The sequence below is a fragment of the Corvus hawaiiensis genome, chromosome 19 (assembly GCF_020740725.1).
Source record: "Corvus hawaiiensis isolate bCorHaw1 chromosome 19, bCorHaw1.pri.cur, whole genome shotgun sequence".
Taxonomy (NCBI): domain Eukaryota; kingdom Metazoa; phylum Chordata; class Aves; order Passeriformes; family Corvidae; genus Corvus; species Corvus hawaiiensis.
In genome coordinates this window covers 6,593,792-6,613,838 of record NC_063231.1, presented here as the reverse complement: position 1 = coordinate 6,613,838, position 20,047 = coordinate 6,593,792, and the positions used below count along the sequence as shown (strand labels likewise).

The window sequence follows — 20,047 nt, the reverse complement described above, 5'->3', positions numbered from 1 at the left end:
GTTTTGGCACCTAGCTAGCCCTATATACTTAAGGGAAAAAAAAAAAGGAAAAAAAAAAATCTCTTCCAGCTCCCTCCACAGTCACCCGATACTGCAGAGCTCTGCACTCCATCAGCCCTGCCTTTGCCTCTCAGAGCTTTCAGCACTGCTGGTTTTTAAACTGTTTGGCTGCTGCTGAGTCCAGCTGCAGCACTGGGTTACACGAGCCAGCTGCCTCTGCGTGCCAGCGGGGCTGTTCTGCCTAAATACCTGCCAGCCCAACTCCAGAGTATTTTGTGGTTGTAGGTACAAAGGGGCTGTATTCCTCCTGAGTAGGGCCAGGGAGAGAAATGGGAACAAGAAAAAAGAGAAGGTGGGAACACAAAAGTAAAAGAAAGGGACAGAAAGGAGCAGCAGATGGAAGAGGAGCAGGGAGGTTTGATTCGAAAAAAGCCCCTTCCCTCAGTTCAGAAGGCTCAGTGTGCTCTGTTTAGTCTGATGTATGGGGTCCATGGCACAGACATGCAATCAGCTTTTTCTGTGGATTATTTTAGCCTTCAAAGTTCCTAATCAACAACGCTTGTTCTTTTAATTATCCCTTCTTATGCTTTTTTCTGAGGACTGAGTTTTGTCCTGAGTCTCTGTCTCCTTTTGCTTTTCTGCCTTTTTGCACTACCTTAGGGACAGCACTTTTACTTATTGCCATAAACATCATCTGTTTATGTTCCTGTTGGGGTGCATTAGCATTTGGTACCTCATTTAAGTTGCTGTGAAGACACAGAATGGAGGCATGTTCAACACTTTTCCTTAAATAGGCTATTTAAAGTAGTCTTGAGTACGATACTCTGCCAAGTTGCTTCTTCTGCCTGAAAATATTGGCTCCCATTCTTGTTGCTGCTATTTGATCAGCCTTCTTTCTTTCTTCCCACCCCCCCCTCCCCCTGACATAGTCTTAAAAACTAAAACCCCACGAAATGAATGAAGGACAGATCCTCAACATGGAGGGGAAGAGTATTTTAGAGAGGTTTCTGAGTTGTTTTGAAAGCCATCACCCTGACAAGGAGCTCAGGCAGATGAACCTTTCTCTGTGGTGTTTAAGAGTTTGGGCAGTTTTGAGTTAGACTGGTGTCAGAGGGTGTTAAAGTTTTGTCAGCAGTTCCTCTCACCGAGAATTTTTCTATCTCTTAATTCTCTTTTAAACTCCAGCTTGTGTGGGTTGTACAAACCAGCTTTGGTGTGTGATTTTGCAGGTAAAGCTAACGGTGTTCTGGCAGTACATGAAGGCTGTCAGCCCTGTCATTTCTTTGGTGATCTGTTTCCTGTATTGCTGTCAAAATGCTGCTGCCATCGGGGCCAATGTGTGGCTCAGTGACTGGACCAACGAGCCCGTGGTAAATGGGACTCAGCACAACACAGCCATGAGAATCGGGGTCTACGCTGCCCTGGGCCTCTTGCAAGGTGAGGGCAGGTAAAATCATCATGCCCCAATGTTTAGGAAAGAGGTAAGAAGGTAAGAGATCAGAAAGCTGTGGTGGCAGGATGGTAGGTTTAGATTACATAGCAAGAAGAAATTATTTGCTGTGCTGGTGGTGAGGCCCTGCCACAGGGTACCCAGAGAAGCTGTGGTTGCCCCATCCCTGAAAGTGTCCAAGGCCAGGTTGGACGGGGCTTGGAGCAACCTGGGATAGTGGCGGGGGGGTGGGAACTGGGTAGTCTTAAAGGTCCCTTCCAACCCAAGGCATTCTGTGATTCTATGATTCTATAAAAATTGCCCTCCAACTCCTATCCTAAGGAGCTCCTGTAACCTGGAGCTACAAAGTCTGATCTCAGCCCAACGCTTTTAATTGTGTTGTGAAGCCCCTGGCAGGGGGACTTGAATGGGTGCTGTGGAATCTTGAGAGAGGCAAGTTGGAAAGACAACATGAAAACTTCAGTGCAGAAGGGCATGAAGGGTTGGGGTGAAGCTGTAGCATTAGGACTTCATGGAGGCTTGTGGAAAACAGCAGGAAGATGGTTGTGTGTCTGTTTTCCATAGACAGGATGGTGAATCCCACAGATGTTCCTGTGCCTTAAGCAGCGGTGGATGCGATGCTGATGTGCACAGGACGAGAAGGGTGGGCAGGGAATAAAGTGAAGCAAAACAAACTTGGAGTACAGCAGGAACTGCCAGGGGTCAGGGAGCTGTGAATCGTGGACATCACAGGATAACACATCTGCTCCTCACCTGCCAGGGCTCATAGTGCTGATCTGCTCCTTCACCCTGGCCATGGGGGGCATCAACGCCGCCCGGACCCTCCATGCTGCGCTGCTGGAGAACAAATTCCACACCCCACAGTCCTTCTACGACACCACCCCGACCGGGCGCATCATCAACCGCTTCTCCAAGGACATCTACGTCATCGACGAGGTCATCCCGCCCACCATCCTCATGTTCCTGGGGACATTCTTCACCTCCTTGTCCACCATGATCATCATCATAGCCAGCACCCCGCTCTTCACCGTGGTTATAGTCCCACTGGCAATTCTCTACTTCTTTGTTCAGGTGTGACTGCTATTGCAGTTATTCCATTCCTTTTCTTTTTAGGAAAAACAACATTGACTTGGGGGGAAAATGGAAGTATCTGAAGTAGCTATGTGTTTATATAAACAAAACATTATTTACTTTTCTCAGGAAAAGAAATGTCCTGCAAGATGTGGCTGTGAAATAGATAGACATAACCTGTTTTAGCTTTTAAGTAATAAAAAGTAAGCCTACTGCTGGAGCCAGCGCTCCAGTGCATGTCAATATATTAAAGTGTGGATATATTTGACATACTGGTAAGTTTTCAAGGTAGTGAGGAATTAAAATGATGAAAATAGAAAGCATCAATTTTATTGATTTCTGAGCAACTATCAAGCTTATTTCACAGACTTTAAATAGAGACCTGATAATGGAGGTGCAAATGCACATTTTGTTTTCTTGGAAAATGAGGCTCCTACAAATGGATTCATTCTGCTAGATTATATTAACTAAATCTAAAGGGACATAGATAAATTCAACTTTAGTCTAAAGAAATTGCAGTTACCCAATGCTCTTTTGTGGAATGATGTAAAGGTAACTTTCTTGATATTCTTCTTAATTATAGACAATATTTCAGAGGGTTGAAGTGCATTAGTAGCAATCTCCTTTAAATCCTTAACCTAAGAAATTCTTCACTGTTAATTAAAAGCGAAAGTATTTCATTAACCTTTCAATTTCCTGTGAAAAATGGCAGCGATTCTACGTCGCAACCTCCCGCCAGCTGAAGCGCCTGGAGTCTGTGAGCAGATCCCCCATCTACTCCCACTTCTCAGAGACTGTGTCAGGGGCCAGTGTCATCAGAGCCTACAGGAGAGTGAAGGCCTTTGTGGACATCAGTGATATGAAGGTCGATGAAAATCAGAAGAGTTATTATCCTGGCATAGTGTCAAACAGGTAAAACGTCATTTCTTGTTTCCACTTAGGTAACCCTGTTTGCAAAACTGATCCCAGGCAACCTTTTCCCACTCTGCTTACACCTGCCTTCTTCCCAGGTGGCTGGGCATCCGAGTTGAGTTTGTGGGGAATTGCATTGTCCTTTTTGCTGCCCTTTTTGCTGTGGTTGGTAGGACCAGCCTGAATGCTGGCCTGGTGGGACTGTCAGTGTCCTACGCCTTACAGGTACGTGTTACAGCTTTATTGGGGGCTTTGCATTTTTGTAGATGATGTGGATCTATTAGCAATAATTTAAGTACTTGCTAAAGCCGGAGTTAATAAGGAAATAATTAAAATGAGTCGTGGGATGTTTGGACAATAGAGATTTACACTGAGTGCTGAAATCATCAGCAAGCTTGCATGAAGGAGGATCTCAGGGCACTTTGGGAGCATCAAGGCTGTGCTGCACCCCAGTATCCTCAGGGGTGGCACATGGGAGACTCGGGAAGTGTCAGATCAGAACATCAAGAACAGACCATTTGAGCAGCATGGGCTTAATGTGTCGTGCATCAATCCTGCTGTGCAGCACACTGGTGTGTCCAGGTAATCACAGGCAGATCAGTAGGATTTATAATTAGACAAGGCAAACTGTACTGACCCAGTGTGGAGAATTTAGCAGATTTAATGGCCTCACTCTTGCCAGAAGCCTTTTAGATCATGCATGTGCAGAGTTGCTGTTAGCAGTTTCCCAGTGAAGTGCATGATTTGGGGAATGACTTCAATCCAACTTTCTTTGAGAGGGCCGAGTGTTAAATCAGCAAGAGGCATCATCATACACTTCTTCATGTAAGCACCCAATAATCTGTAGACTTCTTGTCCCAGTAACTGTATTAACTTTAATGCAAAGGTAATTATCTCATTTGTAACATTAATGTGAATCCATGTCTTAATAGCAGTGTCTGCTATTGTTGGGGTTTTTTTGGGGTTAGTTTTTTTTTTGTGGCTTTTTTGTGGGGTTTTTGGTGTTTTCTTCTTGTTGGGTTTTTGTTTGTTTTGGGGGGGTTGTTTTGGTTTTGGGGGGGGGAGAGGGTTGTTTTGAGGTTTTGTTTTGTTTGTTTTGGTTGTGTGGTTTTTTTATTATATATGTTGTTCCTCTGGGGGTGATATTTTGTTCCTTGTCTTCCCCAAGGTGACCTTGTCTCTGAATTGGATGGTCCGAATGACTTCTGAACTTGAAACCAATATTGTGGCTGTGGAAAGAATAAAAGAGTATTCAGAAACTGAAACAGAGGTTAGCTGCCATTAGTCCAGCATGCTCAGCAACAAGCTGAAAATTTTAATACACACATTTACATGGTCTTTTTTCAGGCTGTTGAGAGATGGTTGCTGCTCTATCATTTAACCTGAACAAATGTCATGCTCTGAACTGTAATTTATGCTATCACAGCTCCAAATTATTATTGCTATCATGCAGCCTGTTCTTAGCATCTGATTTTCTGCTGCTGTGAGTGGCTGTAGCACAGGAGATGAGTTTCACATCAGAATATTGGTCCCTCTGGGTTTGGAGTGTTTGGTGCACAGTCTTACCTGTGTGGCTGATGCCATGGTCTTGCTCACGAGCAGAGCTGCAGTACAATTATCAGGCCTTGCACATGTTTTCAGTAGTATTTCTATTTAATCAGCTTAATCACTCCTCACCTCCCATGAGAGAACATCTCTAGGAACGCTGTACTGCTAATCCAGGAAATCATCCAATCACCTACCTTTGCTGCCAAAGACTTTTGAAGGTGGCAGATTGAGCTGTGCCAGGAAAGCTGCTCTCTGGACACACTGGTTTGTTAGCCCTGTGTACATACTAAGAATTAGGAAGTGGAGGAGAGCCGCAGTAAACGGTTCTGGAGATCAAATATTTAACCTGGAAGGAAAAAGGTAGCTAGACAAGATGTGTGATACATGTTATAAACCAGAGCTTGAGCCGGCAGAAATCTGGCAGTGTTCTGCTAAAGTTGATGGGAAAATATTTATATCCACTGAGGATTCATCCCTCTGTGCTCAGAGTTTTTTCCCTGTGAACTTCACAACAAAGACAAATGGGTGGATACTTAGGACCCCATGTTTTTTTCCCCATTGTTACAAATTTGTTTGATCACTGAGATTTGGTTTATCAGATAAAATGCTTTTATCTGGGTTTGAATTATTTTTTCTGAAACCTATATGAGGCATTTCTGGCTTCTGTTTTCCTCAGGCTCCCTGGATCATTGAGGGCAAGAGTCCCCCGGAAGACTGGCCATCCAAGGGAGAGCTGGAGTTTGTGAATTATTCAGTGAGGTACAGGAAGGGCCTGGATCTGGTGCTGAAGGGTCTAAACCTCCAAGTGCATGGTGGGGAAAAGGTGAGTTACCAGCTGAATGTCTGCTAGAACTTTGCTCTGGGCCTCTAGTGACAACTGTGGAGTAGAGGAGAGGGTCTACAGGGACACTGACCCCAGTGCAGGAGCCAGCAGTGACACCTGTGTTGTCCATGTGCCAGCATCCTCCTGGCTGGAAGCAGTAGGATGAATTACATGGGACTTTCTGGACTTTCCCAGTTCACTTGGCAACAGGCTCCTGTACACCACGTAGGAGGCACCAGCACAAGTGACAAAAATTCAGTGACAAGAATGCTTTTATGAAGCAGTGCAGATAGGAGAAGGAATTGCAGCTTTTTCTGCTCTCTGACTTTCCCTGTGAAATTTTTGGCATGGAAGGAAATGACATTCTTTGCTTCCCTAATCAGGAAATTGTCTTTATTCTGGGAGATTTGTTTCGTCATGCTTTGATGGAAAGTTCTGGGGTTTGCCTGCTGGAGACAGAACAATTGGCATGGGAAAGTCCTTCCCTGAACAGGCTGTTGCTAAAAAAGAGAATTACCCTTATTCTAAGCAGACAGGATGACAGCATCCTTCTGGCACGGAGATACACATGCTTACCATGAAGTAGGAATTGCCCTTAGAGAGCCTTTATTTCTTGTCCTTGAGTGACTGGACCTACCATGAGTGTTCCAAATCACCCAAAGTTATGTAGGATGGCTCTAGGCCTGTGTTATTTATTATATTTATGACATGTGTGATTTATATGGAGTATCATTCCAGTTATAGGAATGGCCATAAGTACATTACATTGTATGACCCAGGGTTTCTAGGGAAGGATGGGACATTCTTTCTTAGATCCAGATCTTCAGTCAAACCTCTTAGATGAATCTTGGAGGGTTGTTTGGGAGTTTTTTGTTGGGCGTTGTTTTCTTCTTAACTGTGTGCTTTGTTGTTCAACCTGCAATTTGTTGTAGATTGGAATTGTTGGCAGAACCGGAGCAGGGAAGTCCTCCATGACGCTCTGTCTCTTTAGGATCCTGGAAGCTGTAAAAGGGGAAATTAAAATTGATGGCGTGAAAATTTCAGAAATTGGTCTCCATGACCTTCGATCAAGGCTAACAATTATTCCTCAGGTACTGTTTCTGTGTGTCACAATGAAGGACCGTTTTCTAGCAGCTTAACAAACCATAAATAATGGTTTATCCAAAGAGGAAAATGTTTTGTTACACTCTGAAAATTGTTTCAGAAAAAACAGACTATTTATACTTTAGTTGGTCCCATCCTGCCACCTTACAAGCTAGGTGATAAAACAGGATTTAGGATGAACCATCTTTAGAGCTGGAAGTTGAGTTTGAACTGTATAATGTAATATATTTTCAGAGAGGATGGGATTGGGAGGTGGCCTACCTGCAATGTAATGGACACCTCGAAGCAGCAGCTCATAGTATCTCTACTTAAAACAGCTAAAGCACTTGTCTAATGAAAATTGGTTTTATATCCAGGATCCTGTTCTCTTTTCTGGAACACTGAGGATGAACCTGGATCCATTTAATAAGTATTCGGATGAAGAAATATGGAAAGCACTTGAACTGTCTCATTTGAAGAGGTTTGTCAGCAGTCAGCCATCCATGTTGGACTATGAGTGCTCAGAGGGTGGAGAGAACCTCAGGTAAGGAATGCTTGCACTAGAACATTCACTGAGCTGTCATTCAGCTGTGACAGTGGGTGACACTTGAGCACAGGCAAACACTGGTCTGTCATATCTGAAATGTATTGGCCACCTATTTCTGTTCCAAGAAAGCCACCAAGGTCCATACATTTGCCTCCTCTTCTGCCTCTGCCACAAATGATTTGATTCTTTTCCCAAACCCAAATCCTGTCTTGTCAAAAAGAAGTTTCAGGATGACAGGATATTAGGGACAGGCAGTCCCTTAAACATGTTTTGGTAGGAAGGGAAATGCCCTGGTAACCTAAGTGCTGTGCTGAGTAAGAGTTCCTTGCCTGACACTTTAGCAGTGTTCATTTTCCATTTTTATTTGGAAGGCCCATGAAGACATGACTGGGGATGATAAAATGTTTTGATATGCTTCATTGGCTTCTGAGGCTGTGGTGTCACCAGATTGTCCGTGATGAATGTTTGGCTCCTTCCTCATCCTGCAGACACTCAGAGACTGAGTCTGGGCTGTGTTTGTGGCAGGGGAGGAAGTCTAGGTTGCTCAGATATATGTATATATTTTATTTTTTTATGGTAGAAGGGGCTTGCAGCCTCATAACATTTTATTTTCCTTTTTATTCTTTTTTTTTTTTCCCCTAAACTTGTGTCTGCTCACTGTTGTCAGAACTGTGAATGTTGCTGAAAGCTGCCATGGCTTTTGTCACAGCGATAAAAGGCACATTTGGTGGCTCTGCCAGCACAGGGCCAGGCAGTAAGTGATCCTGTCCCTGTTAGTGCTGGCATGCCGCAGCCTGCACGCGTGAGCTCCGGGGCTGACAGAACAGGCAGCTTGCAAAATATTCCGGGGATTTTTGGGTGACCCGATGAGTGACCTGCTGAGCACGAGTGGCTGTGAGCAGTGGGGAGCTGGGGGCAGTGAAAGGCTGGCTGTGCTTGCAGCGTTGGCCAGAGGCAGCTCGTGTGCCTGGCCAGAGCTCTCCTGCGCAAGACGAGGATCCTGATCCTGGATGAAGCCACGGCCGCCATCGACCTGGAGACAGATGACCTCATCCAGATGACCATTCGGACACAGTTTGAGGACTGCACGGTGCTGACCATTGCACACAGGCTGAACACAATCATGGATTACACCAGGTAAAATCTGAGTGGTGTGTGGCGAGCTGGTGGGTTTGCTGGGGATCTGAAGCAGCACTCGGATGGGTCTGGCTTGTCTCTGGACATGAACACTGGTTCTCTTGTTGGGCAGTATGGAAGCAATGATGTGCTGTATAATCCCAGAAGCTCCAGCCCTGACTTTGCCTCTGCCAGCATAGGAAACAGGTTCTATATTCAGAAACCAGAGCTGCCCAGGGGCACTCCTGGCACTGTCAGGAAGCTTATGGAGCCTTGTTAAACCAGCAGCTGCTGTAACTTCTTCACTAACAGCATGTCATTTTAATTACTTGAAAATACATTAGTATTCTTCATGAGCTTTTATCTCCTTGGCTTTCTGGAACTATTGTTTCAATTCCAGATGCTTTTTTTTTTTTTCCTTCTTCTTGCCCCTGGGAGACAGTGACTTTACCTGTACGGTTTTTAGTCAGGCAGCAGCTCTGGGAGAATGTTTATCATCTGGTGTGTTTTAACATGTGAAAATAATTGAGGAAAACAAAAGCAAGGCAAAGATTAGAGCAGTTTGCTTTGTGACACAAACAGGTACCATATTCCTTGTGAGGAATTTTCTGACACATCTTTCCCCCCACATCATCTTTTGTTTTGTACAGGGTTCTTGTTCTAGACAACGGGACCATAGCTGAATTTGACACACCTGCAAACCTTATAGCAGCAAAGGGTATTTTCTACAGTATGGCCAAAGATGCTGGACTGGCATGAAGAGAAGACCCCTTGGGGTTTTGGTTTGGTATTTTTTTTAATGTTACTGACTTGCCACAAAAGTGACTTGTGAATGTACTGTAATTTACAAAACAGTTTTTGTAGTAGACTCAGCTTGTGATATGTGAACGAAGTATTTTACAATTACAAGGACCAGAAAGTGAATTTTATATTTTTAAATATTTTCTATATACATAAAGTATTTTATTACATGCTTTTTTCCCAAAGAATGACAAGCATTCTGCCAAGAAAACGTATGTACCACAGGGAAATTATGTACTGCATTCAGGTTTGTAATTAGTAAATTATATCAATGGTACAAAATACACCTGATTTGTGTGTTTTCTGCATAAGGATTCATAGGATTTGAAGTGGAAAGACAGGCCCAATTAAGCTGTGACTCAGCTGAGTAACAGTGAAATGCTGTGTAATCTCTGAGTGGTTCCAGCCTGTTCCTTTCAGTATTTCCCCCAGGACAAAGGAGTCCAGGAACCTTTGGGATCCCTACCCAGGGCAACTTCGGCATTATAAAATTCTTCTTCAGCCTAAGAAGTAACATGTATTTAAAGTTAAACCCACAAATGGCTTCATACAAAACATAAACTACACAGGTTTTTCCAACTCAGTAGACCCCACAGAAGCCAACAGGGACACGATTGGACCAGAAGTATCAGAATTCTGCTGTATGTCTTTGGGTCAGAAGTCACTATGAGTAAGTCTCCACTTAAGCTGAATGTGCATGCCAAGCAGGTGTGTATTTAGTTTATCTTGTTCAACACTTAATCACCTGAAATAATGGGTGATTTGTTTTGCAAAAATAATTATCTATTTTATTATTGATAACCAGGCCTCCTCAGATAAAAGGAGGCCTGTGTTCAAACATCATTTGCTGCTAGAATCTGATAGGACCTCTTTTGCTTTAGTTGTTTGCATCTTACACTAAGCACTCTAGAAAACCACCCAGCAAATGTTTTACCAGAAGGAAAGCACAGAAAAACTTTGAGAAGACAAAAATAATAATTTATTAATTCTTACACATTATACTTCTTGAATAGAAACACGAATCTGCAGCCAAGCATTTATTAGACATTAACATTTAATGTAGCAGAGCACAAAGTAACGAATTATTTATCACAGACAGAATGTAGTGGTTATACACTGCTGGGACTGGGGAGTGTTAATAGTATCTTCCTGGTATAAATGACACAAGGTATAAAAATTTCCTGGGAATGCATAGATAGGGATCAGTGTCTGTGCAAGGTTGCTGCCCAACAGCTGAGCTTTTCTCTAGGGGGTCTGGCTGGTTAACCCTGAATCCTCCTGGATTCAGCCAGTGCCTGAACCTTCCTGTGACAGGGAGAAGGCAGCAGCCTGGGTGACATGAGGAATGATGATTTTATTATTCCATTACAGAGAACTTAATACTCCACCAGCAATCTGGTATAAAAACAGATATTGCCAATGACTGGGACTATGTTTGACCTCTGGCACTTTGCAGAAGAGGCTCTTTTGGTGTGACAAAACCTTCTGTATTCCCCTGGGGAGACTGAGCTTCAGCGTGGTGGCTGGGCACAGAGGGAACTGGGGTGTTTGCAGGGATCTGTGCTGGCGCCTGGCGGCAGGCTGGGAGCTCCCTCTGGTGTGCTCAGTCCCTGCACTCCAAGCGCTTCCAAGCTGAGATCAGCGAGCCCGGGGCGCTTTGGGGACAGCTCCCGCTGGATTGGCGGTGACACGGGCGGTGACACAGGCAGCTGCTGTCCCTTACCTGCCGCAGCAGGTGGAGGCACAGGGGCTCAGGCCAGGACTGCCCCAGCAGCCCACAGACACTGCACAGCCTGCTCGGGCTCTGAACTCTAAGACAAGACAAAAGATAAATTCCTTTGGCAGCTGCGGTTTCCAAAGAAATTGGGGAGAAGAAGGAAGGCAAAAAACCAGGAAAATTCAGTCCAGTTTGGTACATTCTGTTTGCCTGTTACATCTCAGGCTTTGGTTTATTCATCGTATCCACAGCACCTGCTTTTCATGTGGGCTACCAGAGCAGAATTCTTCCTCAAATGCAAGTGACTAAATACTAAAATCCTAAAAAAATCAGATAAAATCCAGCTCTTAAATACTTTTCAATTTCTTTATTCCAGAATTTCACAGCAAAGTAGTCAAATCCTGAATTTTAAGTAAGTGATTTTGTTTTCAGTAAACTACATGGGTTAACACAAGTCACAGCACAAAAAAGAAAATACATTGCATAGGAACATCAAGATTGGATATCAGCCCAGAAAACCCTGGACACTTCACTAGTTTCTTTTTACACAGGTAACTTTATAGGTTCAAGATGCAATTTTTCTCGGGAATGTAGAGGTCAAAGGAAAATAAAATTACACTTTTTGTGCTTTTAAAGGGGGAAATTAAAGCAGCATTGAAGAAATGTCAACACAGTAACAAAAATAGTATATTAAATTGCACATGTCATTACATGTCAATTGCACATGTATATATTGACAGACAACACTAAAAGGGATTTTGGTTGAGAGCATATTTATTATTTGGATAATTACTATCACTTTTATTTTCAACCTGAGAAATAGGGAAAAGTGTAAACAGGGATTAAGAAATCACAAGTAATAAGTCACTTGATAGCATTGAAACTTGACATAATTTTGTGCTTCCACAGATTTAAACCCTTCTTGTTTTTTTTCCTTCTAAGTAAGATAGGACTTAATAAATGTGATCTAAAAAGAGAACATTAACAGTAATGGACTCAGTACAAATATTAAATGGGCTTCATGGCAGGTTCTTTAGCTTGAGTACCTCTGCTATTTTATAGCAAACAAATTATTAGAACAGCTTAAGGTAAGCCTTTCCCTGAGAGCTGCTAACTCTGCAGTATTTCAAGATTATCTTTTTGTAAGGAAGTGTTGCATTAACAGATAGTTCTACCAATACTTCCTGTGCGTTGAGCTACTTTCATACCAGACTCACTGTTCTTAGATTAACTAGAAGCTGTAAATGTGCATAACCACTTCAGTTTATTTCATGGTTAACAAAATAGATTTTTTCACGTCATTAGCCCTTAGAGATACCATATTTCAAATGCAATTGTGTAACAAATGATACAAATCTTTTGTTTTGTTCCTTAATTAGTATGTAAGTTCTGATGCCTTCTTGTTATACCCACTCTGTTCAGAAAGTGTTGGGACTCTGAAAAGTAAGTTTTTGTCGCTTACTGTTAGAACAAGCTCCAGTTCTTGGAAATCCTGTAGCCTTGCAACATCCTTGTCCTTTAAACAAATACAATAAGGAGTTAGGTGATAGTGTCTGTTAATTTTGCAGAGCTAAGTTAAAATAATAAGCTCATACTAACACAAGGTATGTATTTATTCATAACTATGGCAGTTGTTTACAGTGAACTGGAAAACAGATATCCTGTTGCATCTTGTATTTACTCTGGGGTCTTATTCGGCTACTGCCTTAAGTCTGTTCTTAGAAGGAATGCAACACTGATGGTGAGTGCAAGTGATTAGTGGGATTACACTTGTCAAGATCTACTGCATGCCACCCAAATCCTCTGGTTTTTCCCCCTTGCTAATTCTTGATCATCTACCCAAGGAGGTCCTGTCCTGCATGTGGCTGGCTTCCTTCAGAGCAGCCCAGCAAGGCCAGCTCTGAGCCCCTGCAGCAGTGCTCTGCTGCCAACAGCAGTACACAGTCAGGTTTGTGTCACTGCAGGAACAGTAGGGGTCCTGCAGTCCTACCAGAGAGTCTGAAGTGATTAGAAATGAAAATAAAAAGTTCTTTCAACAATAACCAAAGTTGGAAAGTGACAGAATTGCTTGTGTCTTTTTTCCTCCACTTTTGACTAACACGGTGTGGTGGTTTAGACCATCAAACTGCCACACACAGTCAGTGAAGATGCAGCAGAGTGAAGTCTGTTAATTTATTCCTCATCAGATTTGCCCCACAAGTGATGCCAACAATGCTCTACAAGGATTTGAGAGTGAAAGAAAGGTCAGTGGTGAGTTGGTAAAACAGGTCGGCAGGTCCCTTCTCTGTTGGCTGCAGGGCAAATGTCACTGAAGGAAGGACAGTTATGTTCAGAGTCCTGCACTCAGAGTAGTAACCCTGAAACACCTCTGTTTGTGCAAGGACTGCAGCCAGGACTTGCTGAACTCACAGAGCTTGGTTGAGCTCTGCAGGCCTTTTAAATGCTGCTGGCAGCTCACAGTGGTGGTGGTGTTGCACTGAATTTTACAATGGAGTCATAAAATCAGGTATTAACTGGGTCCAGCACCAAATGGTTATGAAAGGCAGTGATCAAGAACTTTGAGACCTTTTTACTTAAGAAATCCCAAACAACTGCTCAGTGCTGCAAGTTGAGCAGAGGTTTTGCATTTTTGGTTTGGTTTTTTTTTCCAACGTGGGCCTATGCAGGTGACCAACATTTATTCCTTTGTAACAGTAACCTAAAAATCCCTTTTATAAGTTGCTGCAGTTCAAAATGTAGAGCTCTTACCTTTCTTAACATTGTATTTGGTAATTTTCTGATCTTCTGGATGTGCTCAGGGTTCACACCCAGCTCACGGCAACTCACTCGGAGCAGCTCTTTGTAGGTCAATTCTTGTCTGTCCAGTTCAATTTCAATGAAGTCATTTTCTCTAAGATTAGGGTTTTGTATTCTCACTTTCAGCACCAGTTCTATTAGAAATAAAAAGTCACATTAATAGGCAGAGGTATAAAGGAATTGGAAACAATGTCTCTAACAACTTCAAGTATTTCTATTTTCAATTAACCTTGTTTGTGTCACTGGTAACAATACTTGAGTCCTCAGAAAGCAAAACCTGGAATCGTATGAGCACAGTTTTTGTAAGATTGATTTTCATCAACCTATATGAAAAAATCATAGCATATCTAATGCAGTATATGTGTGCATGTCTGAACCACTCACTTTAATTGATTTAAGCTGATTTAACAGCAGCTTATATTGGTTATCAATTTCCTGAGCAATCCAAGATTGCTTTTATTGGTATTTCTTACTGTCAGTTCCCTTCTCATTGCTACCCCGTGGTATTAGAATGCCTCTTACTTGAAGAACAAAATTCTGAATGGAAACTAGAATTCCAGGATTTCCTCTCTGGGTAGGCAAAGCTTCCCTGTGGAACTGGCAGATCCTAGAACAGCTCAGTGCAGACTGAGCCATGTGAGATTCTCTTGAGCTCACTGACTGCTTGCTCATGATCTGTATTTGCAGCTTGGGCTATGCTATTTGGAGAAATAGATTACCCTGGTGTCTGTATGCTTTTATAGCAATTGAGACAGCAAATGTTTACATCAATATTTTAATAACAGTTCCAGCAGAAACAGGCTATCTGCCTACTTCATTCCCTTCAAATGTTTCCTGAATGCCTAAGCATGGGAACCTGAAAGTCTCTGGAAACACATCATTAGTCTGCACTGCCCAAGGTGACAGAAGATCAAAACAAAGGCAGAAGAGATTTCTGGTGTTACCTTGCACGTTTAGTGGAAAAGCTCCTGTGAAGAAAACAGGCTGAAAGGCTGGCACGGGCCCCATGCAGGAGCCATTCCCTTGCTGGGGTAAGGACTGGTTGGATCCTGCTGGCAAAGAGGGGCTTCTGCCCCAAGACACTGACCCCTGGTAAACAGGAGCTCTCTGGAGGACAGGATTTGGGTGTAGGGGCCCAGCAGACCCTCGGGGCAGGCGTGGGATGTCCCCGTTGGGAGGCGCCTCAGGAGCAGCATTCCCGGGCTGTAGCGGTGCTTGTCTGTAGGCGACAGAGTCAGGTACAGATGGAGAGTTGGTGTGTTGTGGTTCCAAGTGTGAGAGATTCCCATTCAGGGTGGGATCTGGAATACTGGTACTCGAGGTGTTGTAAACATATGGGAAAGGTGGGTTAGCCAGGTAATTGGGGATGATTGGCAGATCTGAATCTTGCTTTAAGTCTGGGAGTTCATCATCTTCCACTGTAAAACAAACAAAACAACATTCTCCAAGACTGATTTTGGGTTTCTTTTTTTTTTTTTTTCTATTTTTACACAGAGGGGATGGAGTGTTAAAAGCGTTGTGGGTTAGAAGATGCATCAGGAAGCACAGTCTTTTTTCCTACAATAAATAGAATGCTTAGGTGTTGCCATACAAACACAAAAGCTGAGTCTGATTCTGCTAATTCTGGGGGTGCTAATTCCTTCTAAACACTGCAGTACTTCTATTTTGGCTTGTTTTAATCTGTAGCAGCACATTGTAACACGGTCTCTGGTGGAATAATGCTGTCATCTTCATAATGTATCAGGCAATGAAAAACAAAGGGTCGTATGTTGTTTGATACTAAGGCAGAGGAGAAAGGGAAGAGAACATGCAGTACTGGGAGAGCTGCTGCATTACCCATTCAACAGCTGGCAGAGATAACAATGAAAACAAAACCAGACAGCGGAGTCCAAAGGACAGGCAAGAGGTTGTTAATCGACTGCATTTCAAATTACTTACCACCTCCAGCAGCAAAGCCTGCTCTGTTCCAGCAGTTACAAAACACGATAGAGATGCTCTACAATGTCCTTTAACTAGCTGTTTATCTAGGCTGCTAATTTTTATTTATCCAACGCAGAACATGAGGAAAATTAGGTGTTGCTCATACAACAGCTTCCTATAAATTTGAGAGATTTCTCTCCTCCTGTCCTTCTGAAAACTGGAAACTGCATCTGCCTGGCACATAGCTGTCCTCAAAATACATTTTTTCTAAATCTTCAGTGTTCAGAAAACAGTTTGGCTAGGGTGGTATGGAATTTACTGGTAATCCCCTTTACTTGAACTTTGTTTTCTTACCATGTAAACACTCCAGAAATCAAGTCCTAATACCAAAACCGAAACACCGTATCTTCACATGCAAAACAAAGACCGGAGCACAGATGTTTGAACATCCTTTTACCAATCTTTGATGATCATATGGAACAGTCACTATAGGTTACCTCCCAACATCTTCCTGATCTCTCTCTTGGATGTTAACTGGGCTGGCCTCTCCCCTTTCTTGGTCAGGATGTCCTTGTCAGCCCCAGCGTGCAGCAGATAAGCCACGACCGCCACGTGGTTCCGCTTGCAGGCCCAGTGCAAACAGGTCCTGTACATGGAAAACATGAACCCTGTGTCAAATCCTGAGGTTTGACAGAGTCATCTCCACTCATTCTTGCTGCCTGTGAGAACACTCTATGCACATGTAAAATAGGTCTGAGTTGCAAACTTCCTTGGAAATTCACTCTGAATTTGGAGCCTGCAGTGGTACCTGCTGATGTCATTTTCTCTTTGCTCCAATGCTCTTGACTACAGTAGTATTTTTCAAGTTCAGGATCCTTTCAATTTATCATTTCTTAGGCTACAGTCGTTTCTGGAAAAATAAATATGAAAATAAGGTTTGTGTATGATACTTTAACCTTTGAAATAATCAGCTGTACTTAAAATACTTGTGTTTGTGTGTATATGTGATCTATTACCAATATCTCCCTGGGATGCTATATGTACTCTTTAATTAATGCTGCCAGCACAAGTACTTGCACTTTTTGGCAAGTAAATTATGTTTGAAATATTGTAAAACACAGTTTCTAAGAACAGTTCTTTGCCCAGTTGCCATTTGCTGCATCAGTAACTACTCAGCTTAGATCTGCAGACAACTAATTTTCTGCTGTCTGTAAGTGATGCACAGAACTAATCACTTTTCTGTGTTTTCAAATTATTTGCAGTTGCTGACTAGTGAGACATATTAAGGAAACATCCTAAAAGCTGCTTAGTGCTTAGATCTTAATTCAGTGTGTGTATTAAGGACTTAGACTCACACATGTAACTTGCTATAGAGTTGTACCATTCTTCTCTATCCCAGGTTCTAGTGCTGTTTGACCTTTCTCTACCTGTTATATTTTAATTCTCTAGCTCCGGCTTAAGGAAACTCTTCAGAAAAATGTACATGCTTAACCCTTCTCCAACTTTGTTTATTTCTATTTAAGAATTATATAAAATAAAGCAGAGATAAATAAACTTAGAAGGGAATAAACTTTCAGTTTCAAGTCCAGCTCCAAAAAGCTTTTTCCACTTTGGGTTTTTTGGTTTGGTTTGGTTTGGTTTGGTTTGGTTTGGTGGGGCTTTTTTTAAAGAGACTGCAAAGTCAGACAGACAGGGTGGTATTTGCTTTGAGCACAAAATTTGCTGGGTTCAGTTTATAGAGAAGATAAGTAAGGCTCAACAGCACAGCCTCATTTTGGGATTCATCCTGGCCATTCCACATGGCCTGTGCAGAGAGGAACCATCTACCCATGGACCTGATACGCACCAAAATGTAAGTACGCAGTACCTCTAAGCATCACACATGCTAAGAAGCTCACTGGAGAAATTTTAATTGTACAAAGAAACTTAAACAACAGTGAAGATCCATTTATTGCCATGGTTAAAAATTACCAGATCATTATTTTTTAAAATAATTATATTTTATGACAAGACTTAGTTCATCAATTCTAGTTTATACACAAACTCATTCTGATGACTGGTTGCGTTTTAGCTCACTCACTAAGATAATTCAGCACCCTATGAATCCATCATTTTAAATTTTTACAAGCTTTAATTTTAATCACAATTTAAAGCTCAAGTTGTTAAGTGTTCCATGCTTCTCAAAACTGCTAATTGAACTTTCATCTTTAAAAGTCTTGCTCCTTTCCTAATTTTATTTTTCCTATTTTTAATTATAATGTCATAGATCCTAGAATGGTTTGAGTTGTAAGGGACCTTAAAGTTCATCTCGCTCCACCCCCTGCCAGGGGCAGGGACACTTTCCACTATCCCAGGCTGCTCCAAACCCTGTCCAACCCAGCCTTGGATGGGGCACCCACAGCTTCTCTGGGCAACCTGTGCCAGGGCCTCAGCACCCTCACAGGGAAGAATTTCTTCCTTACATCTAATCTAAGTCTCTCCTCTTTTAATTTAAAACTGTTCCCCTTGTCTCATCACTATGTGCCTGTGGTAAAAAGTTGTTCTCCCTCTCTTTCGTAAGTTTATAACTTCAAGCACAAACCAGCACAGTAAATACAGGCTGAATTGAACTTGTGGAAAACAGTCTCCAAAAATGCCTGAGCATCCCCTGTAAAATCCTCCTTCAACTAAAAATATGTGTGTATGTTCATGTCTTCAGTGTTACTTGTACAAGTGTCTATTACAGAATAGCCTTGGCTTTAGTGTCCTCAGGTGGATCTGAACGAGATGCCAAATCCCACGTTTGTATACATCGCTGGAACAAGTTCCCTGCTTGAAAGAGAAAGTAATTTTAAAACTTGAGTTAATAATAAATATTTCTGCCTAGGCAAGAGCACGTAAAGCCGAGGTTTGTGTTCTGACAGACCGCACCGTCTCAGGCTGGGGGGGGGGAAAAAAAAAAAATCAAAACCAACACTACAAAGTAAGTCCACAGTGACCTGGAGAAGGGGCAAACAGGGCACGAGGTGGGATGGGGACGCGTGTTTGTGACCCCGGTTATCCTCTCTGGAATACCGACAGCTCCATAGTGGAGTATTCGGCGGCGGACCGACCTTCTCCCTCCTCCTCAACTCACCCCACCTCGCCTTTCACGTGCGGAGCGAATCGGCGGCAGCCTCCGCACGGGGACCGCCGGGGCCGAGCTCGCCGAGAAGCCCTGGGCTAGGAGGGGGGGCCCTTACCATCCGTTGACTTCGTTCTGGGAGTTGAGGCCGACCCCCAGCTCCACGAGCCGCCGCACCTCCTCCGCGTCGCCGAGCGCCGCCGCCTCCCGCAGCCGCTCCTGCCGCTCCCGCTCCGCCATCTCCCCGCAGCCGCCGCCCGCCTCCCGCACCGCCTCCCGCACCGCCTCCCGCACCGCCTCCCGCACCGCCTCCCGCATCGCCTCCCGCACCCCCGCGGCCGCTCCGCGCCTCCGCCGCCACCCCCGCGGGGCTCCGGCACGGGGGACGCTATTGCCGGTGACAACCCGGCCCTGACAGCCGGTTCCGGGGCGCGGCCGCTGCCCGGGGACGGGCGGGACGGGGCAGGCCCGGGTAGACGTTGTTTAATGGGCATAGAAATGCATAGTACGCGCTGTCTCTTGCTCTGCTGATTGTTTTTGCGGGCTCTCGATTTATCATAGAGTGAATGATGGGATCATCGAGTGGTAATGATTGGGAGGGACCTTAAAGATCATCTCGTTCCACTCCGCTGCCATGGGCAGGGACACTTTTCACTAGACCAGGTTATTTAGAGGCCCCACCCAACCTGGCATTGGACACTTCCAGGTCATATTTCTAGCTCACTGAGTGTCTGTGGTAATTTAATTAATTTAATCCAGTGGTTTTACTCAAGGAAAGAAGAACTTTATGATAACCACTGTTCTGCAAAAACCTGCTGCTTAAGAGGCTAAATAGAGGGATTCAGAAAAATCTGGGTTTGCCTGCTGCATGAGGAGGTACTGAAGAGATTTTTAAGATTATGATTGGGAAGGAACTTAAAGATCATCCAGTTCCAACCCCCTGCCATGGGCAAGGACACCTTTCACTAAACCAGGTTGCTCCAAGCCCTGTCCAACCTGGCCTTGAACACTTCCAGGGATGGGACATCCTCTTATTCTGCCTAGGAAACTCTCATCATCTTTGTGCGTTCTCAGCAGAATCAACTAATCCCTAAAAAAATAAAGATCACTATCTGTCTGCAAAGCAATTGGAAAGATTATAGGTTTGGTTTTATGTCGTC

At 43.5% G+C, this 20,047-nt stretch overlaps 2 protein-coding genes across 5 annotated transcripts in view; one reads left to right on the top strand and one right to left on the bottom strand.

Moving 5' to 3' along the window:
• The window catches only part of ABCC3 (ATP binding cassette subfamily C member 3), a 45,480-nt gene extending 37,119 nt beyond the window's left edge, over positions 1–8,361 (top strand). Inside the window, exons 22-30 of the mRNA XM_048323609.1 lie at positions 1,230–1,437; positions 2,211–2,521; positions 3,234–3,433; positions 3,532–3,658; positions 4,602–4,703; positions 5,658–5,804; positions 6,737–6,895; positions 7,265–7,431; positions 8,102–8,361. Of these exons, the coding sequence (XP_048179566.1) occupies positions 1,230–1,437; positions 2,211–2,521; positions 3,234–3,433; positions 3,532–3,658; positions 4,602–4,703; positions 5,658–5,804; positions 6,737–6,895; positions 7,265–7,431; positions 8,102–8,192 (1,512 nt within the window). The 3' untranslated portion in view covers positions 8,193–8,361. The remainder of the gene's footprint in view (positions 1–1,229; positions 1,438–2,210; positions 2,522–3,233; positions 3,434–3,531; positions 3,659–4,601; positions 4,704–5,657; positions 5,805–6,736; positions 6,896–7,264; positions 7,432–8,101) is intronic.
• A 1,946-nt stretch (positions 8,362–10,307) lies between these two features.
• On the bottom strand, positions 10,308–19,127 carry ANKRD40 (ankyrin repeat domain 40). 4 transcript variants are annotated; one of them, XM_048323619.1, is made up of 5 exons: positions 16,282–18,083; positions 14,809–15,282; positions 13,817–13,998; positions 12,531–12,584; positions 10,308–11,162 (listed from the first exon to the last, which is right to left on the bottom strand). In XM_048323619.1, the coding sequence occupies exons 1-5, from the start codon at positions 16,445–16,447 to the stop codon at positions 11,103–11,105; spliced, it is 936 nt and encodes a 311-aa protein (XP_048179576.1). In that variant the 5' UTR covers positions 16,448–18,083; the 3' UTR covers positions 10,308–11,102. The 4 variants fall into 4 exon arrangements, with proteins under 4 accessions (XP_048179576.1, XP_048179577.1, XP_048179574.1 ...); XM_048323620.1 differs by lacking the exon at positions 10,308–11,162 and adding an exon at positions 11,169–11,388; XM_048323617.1 differs by lacking the exon at positions 10,308–11,162 and adding an exon at positions 19,006–19,127 and having other exon boundaries at positions 11,421–12,584; positions 16,282–16,430.
• Between the last annotated feature and the right edge of the window lie 920 nt (positions 19,128–20,047).